This window comes from Arvicola amphibius, chromosome 4, assembly GCF_903992535.2.
Source record: "Arvicola amphibius chromosome 4, mArvAmp1.2, whole genome shotgun sequence".
NCBI classification, from domain to species: Eukaryota; Metazoa; Chordata; class Mammalia; order Rodentia; family Cricetidae; genus Arvicola; species Arvicola amphibius.
The window spans coordinates 20,971,880-20,992,251 of NC_052050.1; the positions used below are offsets into that span (position 1 = coordinate 20,971,880).

General features: G+C 47.6%; 2 protein-coding genes and 1 pseudogene across 2 annotated transcripts in view; 1 reads left to right on the plus strand and 2 right to left on the minus strand.

Moving 5' to 3' along the window:
- Positions 1–195: 195 nt before the first annotated feature.
- Nkiras2 (NFKB inhibitor interacting Ras like 2) lies at positions 196–4,539 on the minus strand. Its single transcript, XM_038327279.1, has 4 exons — positions 4,416–4,539; positions 3,256–3,363; positions 2,296–2,537; positions 196–1,779 (listed from the first exon to the last, which is right to left on the minus strand). The coding sequence occupies exons 2-4, from the start codon at positions 3,347–3,349 to the stop codon at positions 1,540–1,542; spliced, it is 576 nt and encodes a 191-aa protein (XP_038183207.1). The 5' UTR covers positions 3,350–3,363; positions 4,416–4,539; the 3' UTR covers positions 196–1,539.
- A 3,234-nt stretch (positions 4,540–7,773) lies between these two features.
- Positions 7,774–20,372, plus strand: part of Dnajc7 (DnaJ heat shock protein family (Hsp40) member C7) — a 39,770-nt gene continuing 27,171 nt past the window's right edge. The window contains exon 1 of the mRNA XM_038326816.1: positions 7,774–7,927. Within this exon, the coding sequence (XP_038182744.1) occupies positions 7,851–7,927 (77 nt within the window). The 5' untranslated portion in view covers positions 7,774–7,850. The remainder of the gene's footprint in view (positions 7,928–20,372) is intronic.
- LOC119813853 lies at positions 17,006–17,114 on the minus strand (annotated as a pseudogene).

Sequence of the window (20,372 nt, forward strand, 5' to 3'; positions counted from 1 at the left end):
CTCTCCAACTGTGGAGCTCAGGGCTGGTACACAGTCCTTTATGCCCTTAAGATCCACCTTCATGTTGTCAAAGCCAGTGCCACAACCCCACTCACTACGGGACTTCGCCAGTATCTACCTGTATCTTTTTTTTTTGGGGGGGGGATGCTATTTCCAATGGGACAAGAAAAGGGTTCAGGGGAGGGAAACTTTTTGATAACAGCAGTTGTGGTTTTATTGTGTCCAACACATTAATAAATGAACTTTAAGCCTGAGCCTGGAGATGCCCTGACTCTCCTTGCCCAGCCTTGGGAAGAAGGGGGGGGGGGTTACTGGAGGTGGCCTGGCTGTAGTGTCTAACTCACGTGAGGTGTGCACATCAGAAGCTCGAGGTGGGCACCAGAAGTTGTGGGTTATAAGCTCACTTGATAGATAGCACAAGCCCTGCACACAAGGCCTGTCAGCTCCTAGGAAGCTGCTACTGGTTTACCTGGTTCTGTGCAGGCATCTGAGGTAAGAAGGAAGGGCTGGAGGAGTGACTTATCCCACCTTCACCAAGGTAGCAGGCATATAAATACAGAGAACATAAATATAAGTCCAGCTACTAGCCAAAAACAACCAGGAGGGATGGACACTAGCCCGATGGGCAGGTCCACAGACTGTGCTGCTTGCGCCACTGAGCAGAGTGCACGCCTGCCCCCTGGTGGTTACAAGAGGCGTGTCCAGCCTCCAGGGCTGGTTGGTGTAGCACCTTGAAGAGGGTGAAGCAGGGGCAGACACAGGAGGCCCAAGCCACTGGCTTTAGAAAGTCACAGAGCTGCCAAGGCTCTAAGTGATCATCCAAGCTCCTGTCGCCTCACAGATGAGAAAACTGAAGCCCAGAGAAGAATGGCCTTGCTAGGTCACAGGATGACTGACAGTCCAGTCATCATTCCACACGACCTCAACCAATGAGGCCTCTGCTCCCGGAGCAGGAAGAGGAAGTAAAAGAGCTGGGCATTGAGTAGAGGTCAAACAGAAAACGCCACTCCCAGAAGCCTGGCTTTTCCCAGCCTTGGTCAGGCCAAGGGAAAGGTCAGAGTGAGAGACAGGAGCCAACTCTAAGCCAGCATATATGACTGTGTGCTCACACTACCCGGTCACTTTCTTGAGCCCAGGCTGGTGCTGTATTACTGGCAGGAAATTTAGAGAGTTGGAATCCCTGATAGGAGCCAGACCATGGACTGGGCACTTTGGCATGACAGCCCTGCTTCCTGCCCCGGGCAGATGGAAAGGACACTACGTACCATAAGTGTCCAGGTAACAGTGGAGACAACGGGATGTGAGCTGGGGGTGGGGTGGGGACTATCATGGAAGTGTCAAGGGGAGGGCCAGCAATCAAGTTCTCTTGCACTTCTTAGAGTTAAGAGGGGACAAAAGTGGCATTGGCTGAGCCGGCCCAGCTTCCTGGCCTAGAAGATTATTCCCTTACTGACTGGAAGAACAGCTTGCTTATGCACGCTTGTGCCCTCAACCCATCCTGGAACGGGGTTGGAAAGGTGAAGAAAGTAGGGCAGCCCTTCAGCCATCCAAGGAGCCACTGCCCTTGTTCTTGCGGCTGAGGGGGAAGGCAGACTTGCTCTGGGGCTGGGTCATCTTGCTGGCCAGGTAGATGAAAGGCTCCAGGAGAGAGCGGCGGTCAGCCACTGACACTTCCCATAGCTTCACCTTCTCTGACTTGGCCCAGTGCTGGGCCACATCAGGGTCTACACGACGTTGTTCCTGCAGGTCACACTTGTTGCCAAGGACCACGATGGTGACCTGAAGAAGAGAGACAAGAGTAGAGGCTGGCTGGGTGGTGGTGGCACACGCCTTTAATCCTAGCACTAGGGAGGCAGAGGCAGGGATCGCTGTGAGTTCAAGGCCAGCCTGGTCTACAAAGTTGAGTTCCAGGACAGCCACTATATATATATATATATACAGACAGTGGTTCAGGCTCAGGAGTAGCAGTCAACTGTTTCTGGGCAACAGCTGGGGAAGATGCAGTCCCCAGAGGCCAACAGCTTGCAGAATTTTGGAGGACTGGCAAGGGCATGGAGCCACAGGGAAGAAAGATTCGGGGGAGCTTCATGTGTTAAAACTGATCCTATTAAACCACAGAAAAGTATTTATACTGTCCTAACCACCTCTTGTGTGGGATGAAGACCTTCTCCAATGACCTTCATGGTCTTCTAGCTCCTAAACTACCCCTTGGCAAATAAGCACAATTGGAATCGTCCCTAAAGCCTACCCATGCCCCCCTACCACTGGGCTCTCACAGAAATCTAGGACATGTACCTCCTTCTTGTCCTTGGACTTGTCGATTTCCTTCTTGAGCAGCTCGACACGCTGAAATGACTCTCGGCTGTCTGTGCTGTAGACTAGGACATAGCCGTCAGTGCAGGAGAAGCAGTGCCTGGGCAACTCGGCCCCGTCCCGGAGACCCCGAGTGTCGTAGAAACGCACCTGCTCCCGCACCCCTCGGTCTGTCTCAATGGAGCCCACATAGATGTCTTCCTGGGTCTCAATCATCTCAGAACCTGGGTGAAAATGAGACTTGATTAAGAGTCAAGGGAGATGGGACATGTGACAGAGGTGGACATCGCAGTGAGCGTAAGGAAAGTGAGGGCTCTGGAGAGGCCACGCTTGAGAGAGCTAGGCAGGGATGACGGGGAATGAGTGCCATGTCACCATCACACAAAGCAAAAGGGCAATACAAAACTGGGTGTGGCACCACGCCTTGAATCGAAGCTCTTGGGAGGGCAGGGACAGAGGCAGGAGGATCTCTGGGAGACCCAGGCCAGCCTGGTCAGTGTGGTGAGGCCATCTCCGAGACGGTAATGGTAGTGACAACAACGTGGAGAGTGTGGGACGCAGATGCCGTCCACTCACCTCTGACCTATGTACTGCACGCACGCGCACACACACGCACACACGCACACACACACGCACACATGCACGCGCAGGCACACAGGCACGTTAGGAATGCACACTCCCAAACAGAAGCGCCCTGTGGGGCTTTTTCTAGCTTGGTTTTGGGTTTCTTCCTTCTATTCAGTGATGTATACCTGGGGAGTACCATGTTTTCCTTTTTCCTCCATTGCTGGGGTTCAAAACAGTACTCTGTCAGCCATGCCCGCAGCCCCAGTTTTGAGGGTGTAAAAGCAGCTGGTGTCCTTTTTAGCCTTTGTGTTCATGTGACTAAATCCCACCAAATTCAACATCTCCCACCAACCCGCCAGCCCCAGCAACACTCACCCACAACATGGTTCCCGTACAGGAGTTGCTCAAGAATTGAAGTTTTGCCCACAGATGCCTGGCCACACACGACCACCTTGCAGCTCTTCCCCATGCTTAGCGTTCAGCCTTGAAGAACAGAAGGAGTGTGGTAAGGGAAGATGGAAGGCAGCTAGGTAGCAGACTAGGGAAGTTCCAGGGGTTCAGCAGCACCCCGATGTATTTCCATGCCCTACTAATCAGTCCACTGTTCTGTAATTAACCTACTTGTCCCAGGAGTGGCCAGGATTTGGCACACAACAGGTGTGGGATTAATGGCACCACAAAGGGAGAGGCCCAGGGAGTGGTTTACAAAAAGCTGGCCAGGTTCTTCCCAGTGCACAGGATGTATAGGGCACCAATTACTGAAGGGAGTTTCATAAGCGCTCTTGCTCTTTTGCTGTGTTCTGTTTGTTTGTTTGTGTTTTGCTTTGTGGAGACAGGATCTCATGTAGCCGAAGCTGGTTTACAGCTGATCCTCTGGCCTCTCCCTCTCAAGTGCTGGGAGTACAGGCATGTGCACACCAGGCTGTTTTCTCTCTTGAACCATGATCCCCATGAAGAAAGAAGCACGGATTAAGATCCGTCTTAAGTCATCTTCTTGGAGAGAGTGTGCATATAGAGAGAATAACTTGCTTTCCTGAATGACTGAGTGAGAATAAGTTCTGCCTAACCATCCTGAGTCAAATCCATGGGAAAAAAACAAAAACACAACAAAAAAAAAATCCAAAACATCAGACAAGAAACGACGGAATCAAAGCAAAGCCGCTTCGGAAAGGGATTTTACAGCCCTTGGACTGACAGGCACCAAGAGAAAGCTCAGACTTAGAAACTCTCTGAAGAGACTCAGGAGGTCTGCTATCGAGAAACTTCCAAACACAGGCTCCTGGGAAGCTCCAGTGATCTCCCCTCTCTCCCCCTCAGAAAGTAGAGATCCTGCCCCAAAGGTTTCCCAAGTAGAAACCTCTCTAGGAGATTCTCCTGACGCAGATCTCCACCCCATGGTCTGAGAGACTGCCAGAGGCCGCCGCCACAGACTTCCCCTGAAGGGCACCCCTCAGAAACTATCAGGAGGCAGAGACAGGACAACCAAAGTGAATTAGGGCCAGAGGCCGATCCGACCCCGCCTCTCAGCTCCATACCTCCGGGGTCCCCGCAGCACTCCAGCTGAGGTGCCCCCCGGAGTGGGCAGGACCATGGGAGGGGCAGTTCGACGGTAAGGACGCCCCTCTCCCTCAGGGTGGAAGTACTTGCTCTGGAGCCCCGCCCCCCAACGGTCGGCCTTCAAGGCAACTTCCGGCAGCGCAAAGCGAGCGCTGGTCCCACAGCGCCCCCAGAGGCCGGCGGGGGAATGCTGGCCAGAATTTACGGTTGTGCGTGGCTACCAAACTGATGCTTCCAGGCTCTGATACCGAAACGTTCTCTCTCTAGAGGACAATAATTCTTCATTAATTCTATCATCTATTCGACAAGTTTTTTCTTTTCTTGGCAGTGCTACGGATGGAACCCAGGGTCTTGCATATATCAAGCAAGTGCTCTTTGAACCCGGAATTTTTTTCTTTTTTAAACAAAATTTCTCTATGTAGCCTTGAATGTCCTAGAATTCACGCTATAGACCAGGCTGGCCTCGAACTCACAGATATCCTTTCTGTTTCTGCCTCTCAAGAACTGAGACTAAAGGTGTGCGCCACCACACCCGGCTAAACCTGAAACATATTTTTGGACCTGGAATGGGTCTCACATTTGTATCCCAGCACTTGGAGGATGATTTTGAGTTCAAAGATAACATAGTCTACACAGAGATCCTGTTTCAAAAACAAAACAAAACAAAAGCCCTACTTTGTCTTGTCTGTGCCTTGCAGCTGGGTAGGGTGACTGGAAGAATTAGACATCTGAGGCAAGGGTGAGCACACACTATGATGGGTGTTGTCACTGAGGTGGGATGCAATGGGCATGGCAGAAGGCATTTAACTTGGGGGCGACACATACCAAAGGGAGGAGGCCATGCCCATGATCAGGTCTGAAGACTGAAGAGGACAGAGATGTCTAAAGCAGAGGAAAAACAATAGGAACCACGCCATTTCTGGAGCCCCAAATCCCTGAGGGCTCATTAATGACTGCAGGGAGCAGCCAAATAACAAAGACGTGTGGCCTGTCAGAGACCAAACTCACAGTAATAGAAAGCCATTGGTGGATTTATACCAGGGGAATGATATGATCCACCCACTTTTGCAAGGAAGGTCATTCTGTCACAAGAGCCAAGCCTTGTCAGAGATGAGGCTGAGGGACTGGTGTAACCTCTGAGTTTACTCATTTGCTTTTAATGACAAGATTTGGGGCTGAAAAGGAGATTTATAGATGTATGGCAGGTGAATCAAGAAGCGTTGATAGATTGCAAGTCAAGAGCAACACTAAAGATTGCATGTTTCATAGCGCATATTTTATGTGGTAGCCAGTTGAACAGATGAATATACAGCATAAGGAATTCAGGAAAGAATAAAAATTTGCCTTTATTTCTGTTTTTGAGAAAAGGGTGGAAGTAGCTTCAATAAATGGGTGAAGGGATTAGAAATGTCACTCAGTTGATAGGGGACCTGGTGGCATGAAGCCCTGGGTTTGATCTCCAGCACCATATAAAAAACAGGCATGGACAAGCGAGGCAGTGGTGGCGCACGCCTTTAATTCCAGCACTCAGGAGGCAGAGGCAGGTGGATCTCTGGATCTCTGTGAGTTCAAGGCCAGCCTAGTCTACAAGGGCTAGCTCCAGGACAGCCTTCAAAGCTACATAGAAACCCTGCCTCAAAAAGCCAAAACAAAACAGAACAAAATCAGGCATGGAATCAGATGTCTGCAATCCTGGAGGCGGAGGCAGAAGAATTCAAAGTTCAAAGTTACATAGAAAGTTTGAGGAAAGACTGGGCTACATGAAACCTTTCCTCAAAACAAATTCACGACTAGATTAAGCTTTGGGGATCTTTGAACACCTAGGAGATGATAGGTAACTGGTCAAGGAAGTGCAGGAGTCTGAAAAAGGTCTAGGAGGGACTGAAATAAGGTTTGGCGGCTAAGAGCACTGACTTCTAGAGGACACTATTCCCAGCACCTGTGCTGTGCTGCTCAGGGGAATCTGAAACCTTCTTCTGGCCTCTGCAGGCACCCCCCCACACACACACACGTGGTGTTTACTCACAAAGACACATGCACAGACACATACATTTTTTTTAATGTCTAGGCAAGAAGAATTGGACGTTGGGATGTTAAATTAAAGCTGTGAGAATAGGTGTATAGGTTGAGCTACGAGCGGCAAAAAGTTGGGAGTAAAAACCAGATTGGTCCGTGAATTACACTGGATACTGTGAGGCGAGCCACTGGCAGGCAGGGCAGGGGGTGAGGTTTTTGCCATCCCACCCCCCAACCAACAGTGCAGGTAATGGCGTAAAGGCTGAATGACCACTTCCAGCCCACCGAGTCTCCGTTCTCATTTTCTAGTCAGTGGCCCCTGTGGTTTCAGTTCCCTCAGTAATAATAAGAACCTACAAAACAGGTACAGGGCCTTCGCACACTGTTCCTTAAGGGAGGGGGGCATAGACTGTTAAAATTTCACTTTTTATTTTCGTCCCTTTTGGCTTTAAATTATACCCTCCAAGTCATCTCCTACGCACATTTAACCTCAGAGGGCACCAATTTAATCCAGCTCTACAAATACAGTTGGGTGTAGTAGTGGTGCTCCAAAAATGATTAAGCTGTCTTCCCAATCCGGACCGCATTTGGCCAGACAAGCGTGCTGGGTAGAGTTTACGAGAGGTAGGAGTACAGGGGACACTAAGGAAAAGGGACCTCACCCCATGAGCTGCCTTATAAACTCCGGGGCAGGGGCTGGGGCGCCATGTCACCCTCTCTAGATTTAATGCTGAGATGGCACTCCCAAGCGGCTGACATGAAAGCGGTCTCATAAAAGGGTCCGCGTCATTAGGGTGATGAACCAGTTGGTGCTTGGAGATCCATGGAAGATGAAAGGCGCAGGGTGAAGACGCCCTGCGTTCCCCTCGCTTGGCTGGGCAGGGCTTCCAATCCCCGATGAAAGCTGGGGGACTGGGCTCCAAGTAGCTCTTCATGCCTTTCCGGGGAGGAAGCTGTGGACACACTCCAAGGTCGGGAAGGTAGTCGTAGAGGGCTTTTTCCCCTCGAGTCTTGGGTGACCCGTCTCCACCCACCCGCGACTCCCAAGCTTCACAGGAGACTCTCTAGGATTGCAAGTTGTTATGGCAACCAGGCTGTCGGGATACTGAGGCAAGCCGAGGCCTAGAGAGGCAACATCCTTCTGTATCCTCCTCCTATCTGCGGGGAAAGTGGCGCCCCCTACGTACAGGAACCGTCCCTGGACCCCCGCCCCAGGGCGGAGACCACCGTGGACCTCCAGGGATGGGAGGCCGCTCTGGCCCCAAGCGGAGCCTCTCGTTGGTAGACGGGCTCGAGGTAGTCCCTCTGGGCGCGGCGCAGCTGAGCAGCTCGATGCTCCGACCGGAAGTGCTCTTCACCGCCTGCCTCCCACCCGGCTCTCTGGTCCCGGCGGTAAGATGGCGGCTACCGCGGAGTGCGATGTGGTAATGGCGGGGACCGAGCCTGAATTGCTAGAGGACGAAGAATCCAAGAGGTAACTAGGTGGTAGGGTCATGGAGGGGGGCGAGCTTGGAGTTCATGGCCAGGGGAAGGTCGACTTGGCGCTGAGGCAGCCTCCAGGTGTAGAGACGCTACCCTGCCTTCTGCAGACAGCCTTCCCCCTCCCCCCCATCTGAGCAGGAGTCGACACAGACCCCCTGAAGGAGCGTTCTTGGGGATCGGTTTTCTCCCTTCTGCTTCCGCGTAGCAGGGTGCTGAGGCATGGCCTAGTTCTGCGGCCGAGAGGAAGGTCGCCCTCATTGTAGAGGCCGGGGTGGAACCTCAGAGGTCGGCTGCAGGGTGGGGGAGGCGTCGCGGCGCCGATGACGACTTCCTTAACAGAGCCCCAACCTCCGCCTGCTCTGGTTAACTTGTGTGCATTGTTGTCTGTCCTCCCTGCACGTCTCCAGAGCCCTCGTTCTCCTCATCTCTTCTTCCTCTGTGATCGCACCCAGTGGGGTCGTTAGTGTGGGTCCGAGGAGGTTGTATGACTCCGGCTATTGACCTGCTCGCCCCCTGATTACCGTAGACATTACTCATGGATAGGCAGAAGGACGAGTGAGGAGCTCGTCTCGTATTGGACGGGTCAGACGTGTCTTCCACCCTTCCTCCCGAGACCATGCTGAGGCTCAGGGAGGACAGCTGTTTCGATGCAGTTGGCACTGCTGGGCAGCTGCAGTAGCACGAGATTGCCAGTCTGGACTAGCCTAGGGAGCTGCCGAGTGAGTGGTTTTCGAGAACACTCTGTGAATCCTGGCTCCAGCCAAGGGCAGGTTTTTGACGTGTGGCTAGAACGCAGTTCCGAGCAGGCGTACTTGTTCTGATACCGGAGGTGAACCGTCCCTGATCAGCATGCTGGTTAATTTCATCCTTTTGCTCAGGATGGCCGGCAATGCCCTCGGTCTTCTAACACGTGATTCAACTAAGCGTGTGGGGGGTAGGTTTTCAATCGGAATCATCTGAGATGGTGAGATCAGGAGATCTACAAACCAGGATTCTGAGGTTTTTCCTATCCAGGCTAGAAATAAAAGGGCGTACTCGGGGAGCTACAATGAATATCGTAGTTACCAAGTGTATCGGCTGGAAGCTGAGAGGCTTGAAAAAACGTAGCCGATCCCTGTGATACCAGTCCAGTCTAGTCTCCTTCGTTTAGAGTTTCCACATCATTACAGTATTGGGAGTTAAGCATCATCAGCTCATACATATCTTAAGGAATTGCAAAACGAGAAGGAAAGCCCTTCGCCAACACAGAGCTTAAATTTATTTCATTTTACTTGTATTTGGGAAGAATTTGGTGCTCCTCTCCTTACTGATATAAATAGGGACTTCGACCATATGTCATATAAGGAATATATTGTGCTCAGTGTAAATCTGTAGGGAGTGTCCCTCGTTTGGACTCTAGGCAGGGTCTCTGTAGGCCAGCGAGCCTTGAACTCACGGAGATCCACCTATCTTCCTCTGCCTGGAGCGAAGGTGCGCACCGTCAAGACTGGAGGTGGTGGTGCACGCCTTTAATCCCAGCACTTGGGCGGCTGAGGCAGGCGCCTCTCTGTGAGTTCGAGGTCAGCCTGGTCTACAGAGCTTCCAGGACAGGCTCCTGGAGGTGGGCAGGGAGTCTGTCTCAGAACAAAAACAAGCCAGACATGGTGGTGCTCATTTTAATTTAGCAGAGGCAAACCTACCAAAGGCAGCCTGCTCCCTACAGTTACAGGCCAGCCAGGGCTATGAGGCTATGTGTTAGCATTTGTTGGGGGTGGGGGGAGAGCACTAAGTCGAAGTAATGTTGTAATGCAGCAACATGTGGACCATGGTGTTTGGTTAACTGCCCTTTTTGTGGAATTTATTGATTATAAAAGTTATCTACCACTGTAGCAGGCTTTCCTTTGGGCTACCAACCAGCTCCCGAATCATGACTTAATATTAATTATGATTGCTGGGCCTTATCTTATGCTTGTCCCACTAGCTCTTATAACTTTAGCCTGTTTCTCTTCATCTTCGTTTCTTTTTTTCTGAGACAAGAGTTTCTCTGTAGCTTGGAGCCTGTCCTGGAACTAGCTCTTGTTAGACCAGGTTGGTCTTGAACTCAAAGAGATCCACCTGCCTCTGCCTTCTGACTGCTGGGATTAAAGGTGTGCGCCATTACCGCTGGCTTCATTTACATTTTGTCTCGGCTTTTTGCCTTTCTTTCATTTGGCTTGTCCTACTTTTCCTGCCTCTTCCTTGTCTAGATAGCTGATGGTTGACTGGCCCTGGGTGTCCTGGGTGTCTCCCTCTTTTCTCTCTTGTTTTCTTGTTCTCGTTCTTTGTAGACCAGGCTGGCCTCGAACTGAACTCACTAAGATCTGCCTGCCTCTGCCTCTGAGTGCTGGGATTAAAGACATGTGCCACCACCGCTCTGTCAGCAACACATCTTTACATAATTAAAATGATATTCTACAGTATACTACCAAGTCAATATAATTGTAAGTAAAGTTGAAAAATGTTTTCTTGAGCAGATGTGTATGTATGGAGTTTGAATTTTAGACATGCTGAAGCTGATTCTTCAGTTTTATATGTTCATTATATACCAGTTATGTATACAACGAAATAACATATCATTTTTACCTCTGCTATATAAGGCATCCTCAGAAGAATAAGCATTAGTGCACGTCCTTAATCCCAGCACTCATGAGGCAGAGACAGGCGGGTCTCTGGGTTCGAGGCCAACCTGGTCTATATAGTGAGTTTCAGAACAGCCAGAGCTAAACAGTAGAGCTAAACAGTAAGACCCTGTCTTGGAAAATCAAACAACAGCAGAGTAAGCATTATGATCTGTTAGCATGAAGAGGAGTTGTTGATGTGTAGTTTTTCCATTGTTGAAGGAGTAGAGATTTAGCAGTTTTGGAAAGTAGTTTTTCTTGTTTTCTAGAATCCCCCTGTGCAGCCAAAGCAGGTGATGGGGGAAGGACATCCTTTGAAGTGCCTCTTTACTGCCTGGCATTGTTAAAACCCTTTGGTTAAGTTCCTGTCTGTGGTTACTTCCTTCTACTACCAGTTCACTTAGGGACACAGCAGTCTAGGAGTCCCTTGGGTGTTTTTGTGAGGCCCAGCAGGAATCCTTCCTTCCTTGCATCTTGGCTCTGAATGGATCTTGCTGCTGCTAAGTTGTCACAGTCCCATAGGGAGGCAAGATGAGAAGAGCTCCAGGACCTCACTGCAACATTTTATGTGACTACATCATATTTCTTTAGCTTGAATGTGTCGAGAGAGAAGAGACCTTAGGTGTTTGCATCTGTTTGTTTGTCACAAGCCTTTACCCACGGCAGCTAAGAAATTAAAAATGTATTGAGAAGGTATAGAATCATCCAGGAAAGAAGCTACTACCTACATGTGCATATGTGTGCATTCACACATTAACACTGTGCATACCCAATCTTAAGTCCCACTTAGAGTCCATTTTTCCATTATTTTTCTTATTTCAGTGTTGAATATGGAAGCCACGTCTTCATCATTTCAGGTAGTCTAAGCTGATTATTAGCACACTCCAAAACAGAATTTTGTGTGTGAAAATTGCTTCTATTGAGAGAGAGAGAGAGAGAGAGAGAGAGAGAGAGAGAGAGAGAGAGAGAGAGAGAGAGAGAGAGAGAATGAATGAGAACACTTTGGAGGCCAGAGGAAAACTTGTGGGAATTGATTCTCTGCCATTTGGGTTCCAGGGATTGAACTCAGGTTGTCAGGCCTAGTGGCAAGCACCTTTACACCTGTTGAGCCATTTTACTGGTCCCAAAATTGTTTTTCTTTGCCTGCCACTTTACAGATTAAGAGTTGACATTTCAACAGTTCAATTAACTTAAAGCCTTTGGTGTTCTGTGGAAGTTGCTGGCCACTTTTCCTAATATGCAGTACCTGTTGTGAGTTAAGGTCTCTGAATGCAGGACCATTGGTCTCTGTAGGTGGCCGTTATTTTGACATATTGATGGGTTTCAAGCAGTTCACTGGGAGGAAACATGTCTTTATTTCATTTTGTATCTGCTGACTGTACATAGAGATCCAGAAGTATCGGGGAGCCATAGATTGGGAGCTGGGACGGCCTTGTTTTCTTCCGTGAGCTGATATTTCTTTTCTTTAAATTTAATTATTTTATATGTATGAGTGTTTTGCCTGCATGCCATGAAGACCAGAATGTTGCATCCTTGGAACTGTAGTTACACATGATTTTGAGCCACCATATGGGTGATAGGAATTGAACCCAGGTCTCCTGTAAGACCAATAAGTGCTCTAAACCACTGAGCCATCTCTCCAGCCTTAATGATCTGATATTTCCATATGTTTTTGTTTTATGTATATAGGTGCTTTGCCTGTATATATATGTCTGTGTGCCAGGTGTATGTAGTGCCTGTGGAGATCAGAAGAGGGCTATCTCCTAGATCTGGAATTACAGATCATTATGAGCCACTATTTAAGTGCCATTGAACTTTGATCCTTTGAAATAGGAATCTGTGCTCTTAACCACTGAACCATCTCACCAGCCCCTGAGCTAATATTTCTGTATCTGTTTCCCAATTCACATAAGAACCATTTTTTTATTTACTTTGTGTGTGTGTGCATGTATGAGTGTGAATGTCAGAAGACAATCTGGGAGTCAATTCTCTCCTTCTACCATATGGATTCTAGGGATCAGACTCAAGATTGTCGGGCTTGGGGGCAAGTTGCTTTACCTGCTGACCCATCTTTTCACAAAAGCCTGCCTCGCTCCCTACCTGCCTACCTCCCTCCTCTCTCTACCTTCCTTCCTTCTTCAACAGGCCTTGTTAGGTAGCTTGGGCTGCCTTGAGACTTGCCATGTAAACCAAGCAGGCTTCTTCCTTTTTTTTTTTAATGATATTTATTGAGCTCTACATTTTTCTCTGCTCCCTTCCCTGCCTTCCTCCCCCCCTTCAATCCTCCCCCAAGGTCCCCATGCTCCCAATTTACTCAGGAGATCTTGTCTTTTTATACTTTCTACTTCCCATGTAGATTAGATCTATGTAAGTCTCTCTTAGTGTCCTCATTGTTGTCTAAGTTCCCTGGGATTGTGGTTTGTAGGCTGGCTTTCTTTGCTTTATGTTTAAAAACCACCTATGAGTGAGTACATGGGATAATTGTCTTTCTGTATCTGGGTTACCTCACTCAAAATAATGTTTTCTAGCTCCATCCATTTTCCTGTAAAATTCAAGCTGTCGTTATTTTTTTCTGCTGTGTAGTACTCCATTGTGTAAATGTACCACTTTTTTTTTTAAATCCATTCTTCGATCGAGGGGCATTTAGGTTGTTTCCAGGTTCTGGCTATGACAAACAAAGCTGCTATGAACATAGTTGAGCACATGTCCTTGTGGCACGATTGAGTATCCTTTGGATATATACCCAAAAGTGGTATTACTGGGTCTTGAGCAAGGTTGTTTCCTAATTTTCTGAGAAATCGCCACACTAACATCCAAAGGGGTTGTACCAGCTTGCATTCCCACCAGCAATGCAGAAGTGTTCCCTTTTCCCCACAGCCTCTCCAGCATAAGTTGTCATCAGTGTTTTTGATCTTGGCCATTCTTACAGGTGTAAGATGGAATCTCAGAGTTGTTTTGATTTGCATTTCTCTGATGGCTAAGGATGTTGAACATTTCCTTAAATGTCTCCAAGCAGGCTTCTAACTCACAGAGATCTGCCTGCCTCTGCCTCCTGAGTACTGGGATTGGAAGAGCCATTCCTATTAGGCTCGTATTATCTAGTGATCTTAATTCCTTTGGAAATTAGGAATTTACCTTTTATTTCTCTGTCCATATTGCTGAGTCCATACTCTGGGCTTTGCAGTAGTTCTATTTGTTTTCTACAGCTTTTTATAAGAATATTTATTTATTATATATACAATAGTCCTGTCTGTGTATATGCCTGCAGGCCAGAAGAGGGCACCAGATCTAATTACAGATGGTTGTGAGCCACCATGTGGTTGCTGGGAATTGAACTCAGGACCTTCGGAAGAGCAGCCGGTGCTCTTAACCTCTGAGCCATCTCTCCAGCCCCTTACTACAGCTTTTTAAGGCTCTTTGGACTTCATAGCCTTACTTAACCAGAGCTGATGGGAACCTCAACCTAATTAAAATTAGGAATGTCCACCTTCTCATAGAATTCCAGGGCAAGCAGCTAGACATTTCAGTAAGTCTGGAAGCAAAATGGGAATTTATCTTTGACTTTAAAGTCAAATTAATGAGAAACACTTCAATTTGGTATGCTTTCTGTGTGGCTCAGAGGTAAAGATGTAGAAGATGGAAGAAATGAGTTATGGCTGAGGAAGGGGATAAATTTAGGAATACAGAATCCCAAATACAGCAAATTAGTTGAACCCTGATTTTAAAAAAAACTCATAGAAATTTGTTAATAGTCATTAGTGGAACAGAGCTAGGATATAGGAAGTCTCTTTTCCTTAATGTAATTCAGACTCGTATTAAGCAGTGTTGAGAAAACAGCAATCTTAGGGAAATATTGGGCCAAGTGAGTGGCAGTTACTCTAGTGCCTAGTCACTTGCCAACAACAGGAATTCTGATTGGTCTGAAGCCTCACCTTATTGGACATTCCAGCCAATAAGGAGTTAGCTTAGTCCTTGAAGCTAGTTTTTAAAAAGATTGAGTACTGGACAGCTGCCTTTGGTTTCTTTCTCTAGGACTTTAGAAGACTAGAGAGCAATGATTGGCTGCCGCTTAGTTGCCTTGTCACCTGATACAAAGTCCTGTTGAGAATCCTTTTGTAGGCCCCTCTTTCACTAATGTTCACTCCTGATTCTCCAGTGTTGAATGATGTGGAAGTTACGTAGAAGACGGTCCAGGTATTCTGAAGCTGTGTTTCATCATTAGGAACAGGGTTTGGAGTGGTTTTTCCAGGGGCCATTCTTTCTACTGGTGTGACAGTTGCTTTCTCACCCCCCACCAGACAGAAACCATAGTTCTTATTTTATACCATGGTGGGCAGAAGTGTGCATGACTGGGCTTTTGAGAAGAGTGGTATGTGATGGGTATGACTTTTCCAGTTTTGTTTTAAGACCTGATTGATTAGTTTGACGTGTGAAGAAGCTAGGTTATTAGATACACAGTGTTGACCATCTCTTCTGAAGCTGTGTAACTTTTGAGGACGGTATGAGGGACAAGCAGGACTCTGCTGTATTTTCTGCCTGAAAGTTTCTGTCTGGGCAGTTTGACAAGAGACAGTTTTAGCCACCTGTTAAATTGAGGACCTAAGAATACCGCTGGTGCGTCCATACTGCCCTCTAGTTTCCGTTTCTACCTTCCATATCCCCCCCAAACATCAGGGTGCGTGTGTGTGTGCGCGCGCGTGTGTGTGTGCGTGTGTGTGTACATGCGCACATGTGTGCACGCACACCTGCATGGAGATCAGAAGACGTGTGGCAGTCAGTTCTCTTCTTCCACTGTGTGAGTTTGGCAATAGAACTCAGGTTCTCAGGTTAGGCAGCAACTGTCTTTACTCGCTGGCCATCTTGCCAGCCCTGAAAGCAGGCTTTTAATTGTAGTTCCTTAGTTCTAGATTGTTGAGGGATGCCACTGTCTCTGTCAGGATAAAAGATGTTGCCAGAGCTGTTAGGGTCGAGCCTGGACCCTGGCAGTGCTATAGCTGAGCTCAGCCACCGTCTTCAGAGGCCAGTTAAAGAGACGAGTCAGAGTGATTTACTCAGTGTGCTGTATTAGGAACAAGTAAGGAAGTTGAGAGACACTCCTCCCTAGTCTATCAGGTCATCATCCGAGCTTTAGGTTTAGAAGGAGAGCAAGAGGTGTGCGTCACTAAGTGTCCTGATCAAGGCGTGGTCTTTCCCAAGGGCTCCAGTCTCTCCTAACAAAGCAATCTGACCTATGAGAGACAAGTTCCTCTCTGGCTGGCTCTAGACCTTAGCCTGTTCCTTTCCACAGCTTAAGATACCTGGGGGATTCCAATCCACAGAACCCCGTGTCACCAAATAAGCCTGATGGCCAGCAGGAGGAGCACAGGTATCTCTTTAGAGTATCCTTGCTCCTTCAAAGATATCTGCATTGTCGTATAAAGGAGAACCAGAGATGGAGCATGGGTTTGGGAATATGTTGTCAACATCATGCTCAGGCTAGCACTGAAAAGCCAATGACGTGTACTCTCAGAGTGGCTTCAGAGAGGCTCGTTACTCAGAAGCAGCCTTATAGTCTGGTGGTCCCCTCTTCCCAGGGGTGAGCACAGGATAAGTAAATGCCAGAACACTGATGCCTGTTACTTGAGACGCGAAAGTCACAGTTGAGGTAGCAGTTTCTGTGACTGTTGTTAGGCCTGCACTGATAGGGTGCTGTTCAGATTGGGATTGGATTGATTAGTGCATCACAACCCTGCTTCCCCAAAGACAAGGCCAGCACATGAGCGCCTGGTGTCCTTCCCTGCTCCGGCAGTAGAGAGTGCTGCTGGCTTGTGCAGATTCACCCACAGTTCCCCTTAGTGCTCCTGCCCTCTGCTTCTGCCCCTGTTAGGTTTCCCCGGAATGTCCTGCGTACATTTGACTTCTCCAGTAAGGAATTCTTCATCTTTGTTTTCCACCTTTTCTCTTTTTGGGAGTAAGAGATTAATTTTGAGATTTTGTTGTTTTGTTTTTTAATTAAGGTAGATTTTTTTTTTTTAATTTTTTTTTGAGACTGTTTCTCGGTGTAGCCTTGGAACCTGTCCTGGCACTAGCTCTGTAAACCAGGCTGGCCTTGAACACAAGCCTCCTGCTTGCTGGGATTAAAGGTGTGAGCCACCACTGCCTGGCCTAATTAAGGTAGATTTTTAAAAATATATTTTTAGTGCATTGATGTTTTGCCTGCATGTATGTCTGTATGAAGGTGTTGGATCCCCTAGAATTGGAGTTACAGACAGCTGTGAGCCTCCATGTGCTGGGAATTGAATCTGGGTTCTCTTGGAAGAGCAACCAGTGTTTTTTTTTTTTTTTTTTCTGACTTCATAAAGCCTTTAAAAAAGAAACATTTATTAGATACCTATGCCTCAAAAGTCCAGAATAGTGATGAATCAACCTCATACCATAATCTCTTGATGCAGAATTATATTCCTTCTTGTATGTATCAAAACTCATTGAGCAATGAGTTCTGGGTTGCAAAAGAGGATTTATTTTTGCACCTGTCTAACCTGCCTTTGTCCAGCAACCAGTGTTTCTAACCACGGAGCCATCTCTCTAACCCCGAGTTTTTATTTTTACTTTTTTGAGACAGCATTGCACATCATAGCCCAGGCTGGCCTTGAACTCTGTAGTAGTAATCTGCTTCAGCCTCCTAAGTGCTGGAATTCTGGGTATAAACCACCATGTTTTAGTTGTGCTTTAAAGTGAAAATGGGGTTGCTGATGAATCTTTCCAGCTTCCCACACAGACAGTTGCCTGACATCTAAGTCCACCCAGTGCATCTCAACTGAACCTGGAAACAATGTTTATTTAAAACACAAGGGTTAATTCTGTGGGACTGAGAAGAAAGCACAATAAAGAACCTTGGGATGGGGCTGTGCATATTGGGGGAGGTAAAAGGAAGGCAGACACTGCAGGGTGAAGGGAATTGGGTTGCAGTGGCTTTGCAGTGACTAGAGCGCCCCTTCTCTCTAGCTGGTTAGAGAGCAACCAGCGCACAGGGCCTCGGAGACTCTCCAGTGTTTGCAGACTTTTCACAAGTCGTATGGCTTTCACTTACTGAAATTTTTCTTCCCCCTTTGGTTTTTCCAGACAGGGTTTCTCAGTAGCTCTAGAGCCTGTCCTGTACTTGCTCTGTAGATCAGGCTGTCCTCGAACTCACAGAGATACACCTGCCTCTGCCTCCCTAGTACAGGGATTAAAGGTGTGTACCACCACCACCCAGCTCTGAAGTTTTATTTGTAGATCAGAATTTATTTAATTTTAATATCGTTTAGAGCAATGGAGTGACTTTCTTGTTGGCAGGGTAGTATGGACATGAGGCCTTAGGCTCTTTTTACTCTAGTCTCATGAAGGTCAGAGAGAGTACAACATGAAACAGGCCTTGTGACATGCCATTGGGGACTAGAGGTCTGGGGAAGGGGGAGGAGGAAAGAATTTCTACTCTGAGACTGGCCAAGATCCCAAGATCTCATAAATTCTGTAGGGTGGAGGACATTTCTAAGTCAACAGGCAGCTAGTAAATAAATTTTTTTTTTTTTTTTTTTTTTTGGTTTTTCGAGACAGGATTTCCCTGTAGTTTCTAGAGCCTGTCCTGGAACTAGCTCTTGTAGACCATGCTGACCTCGAACTCAGAGATCCGCCTGCCTCTGCCTCCCGAGTGCTGGGATTAAAGGTGTGCGCCACCACCACCCAGCGGCAGGTAGTAAATTTGACTGAAGAAGTTAGGTGTCACAGTCTAGAGCGAGGTCTGTGTAGAGAAGGTGAACATGAAGAAACACGTGGAGTCCTGAATCCAAGCATGTCCGTGCTGCAACCCTGGCAACCAGGAAGAGAAGAAAAAGATTCATACCCTGAATACAGTAAAATAGTCTCTAAAATCAAAGCCTTTTTATGAACACTCCTCTGCTCTACGAAAATTAGAGCATTTCGTCCTTGGTTGTAATTTTAGCAAAATTGGAATTTTTTTTCTGCTTAAGAATGTTACCTGAGAATTGAGATTTCCCTTTCTTGGCTTTTGATCTCATAGAAAAAGAATTTAAAAACAGACTCAGAGGAAAGCTTTAAGCTTGGGAGAGAACCCATAGGTCAGGCAGAAAACAGGGTAGGCAAGATATAAAGTATGTCTCTGAAGCTAGCTGGGCGTGGTTGAACACCTTGTGAGTTTGAGGCCAGCCTCTTCTACATAGTTCCAAGATAGCTGTCTCAAAAAAAAGGAAACAAAAAAGCCGGGCGGTGGTGGTGCACGCCTTTAATCCCAGCACTCGGGAGGCAGAGGCAAGGCGGATCTCTGTGAGTTCGAGACCAGCCTGGTCTACAAGAGCTAGTTCCAGGACAGGCTCTAAAACTGCAGAGAAACCCTGTCTCAAAAAACCAAAAAAAGAAAAAGGAAACAACAGTAACAAAACTCTCTAAAGCTGCCAAGAGGTGGGGGAGAGCAAGAGGGGTAGTCATGCCTTTTCAGTTAAGGTCCAAAAAAGCCAGCAAGTGTGCTGCATTGTGCTGGGTGGAAGGGTCTTTGCAAAAGAGTGACAGCGTTCAAAGTGTGAGGGCAGGCACTCTTGGCCAGTATCCAAAGGAGAGAGAAAAGGGAAGGGAAAGTTACATTTTTAAAGTTAGAACACAGAAAAGCAGGCAGGCTCAGAAGTGAAGAAAGATCCAAGTGCCCTGGGTGAGGGCCTCCTGTAGGTATAAATACCCTGTTTAAATTAGGGACCTCGTGTTCAGCCATCTTCTTAGCTTGTGAAAGTGAGTCAGCTTTCCTGAGGAGCGCTCTCTTGGCAGACCCTGTTGGACTAACTCTTAAGGGATGGGACAGCAGTGTAATGTAAGAATGTAGAATGTCACGTCTTAGCTGGTCATTGGTGGTGCACGCCTTTAATCCCATCCCTCAGAGGGAGAAGCAGGTGGATTGAAGCCCTAGTAACTTGACATTTTCATATGATATTTTAATTTTTAAGGAGAGGCAAAGCTGATAATGAGGGAGAGGGCCCATTTTCAATGACCTTTAAGTTTGCTAATGTCTGTTTAGCTACTAACAAGACTAGAAAATATACCAAGGAATGCAAAACAAACAGGTTAAAAAAACCTTGGGATTCCATCTCATTCAGATTATTGTATCTCTCTTGATCTAAATTATTATTAATACTATTGGAAAAGTTCAGTTTGATTAAAAACCGTTTTTCCTGGTTTCCTTTGCTGGGATAAACACCTGAGCAAAAGCGACTTGGAGAGGGAAGAGATTATTTTGTCTAATATCTGTCACTGAGGAAAGTCAGGGCAGAAACTTGAGCAGAACCAGAGGAGTGCTGCTTACTGGCTTGCTCAGCTTAACCAAGGCCACCTTCCCAGCAGTGGCACCATTCTCAGACTTGCTGACCATCTTCTGTCGGCATTTCTCAATTAAGGTTGCATCTTCCCAGGTGGCCCTAGCTTGTGTCATGGTGACCGACACACACACACACTGACCAGTGCAGTGCTCTCGGCAAACTCTTGGAGGAGAAGCGGTGCTGCAGCTGTCGCCATGCAGAAACCTAATGCTCTCCTGGGCACAGCAGCTTTCATGCAATGGCTGAAGCAGGTTTTTGAGTTTTTCCTTCTTTCCTCCCCGCAGGTGGTGGGAGTGGGAGTGTCTTACCCCTAGGGGCTGGAGAGATGGCTCAGTGCTCAAAAAGCACTGACTGCTCTTCTAGAGGTCTCAGGTTAAATTCCCAGCACCCAGTTGGCAGCTCACAGCTGTCTGTAACTCCAGTTCCAGGGGATCGGAACCCTCTTCTGCCTCTGAGGGCACCA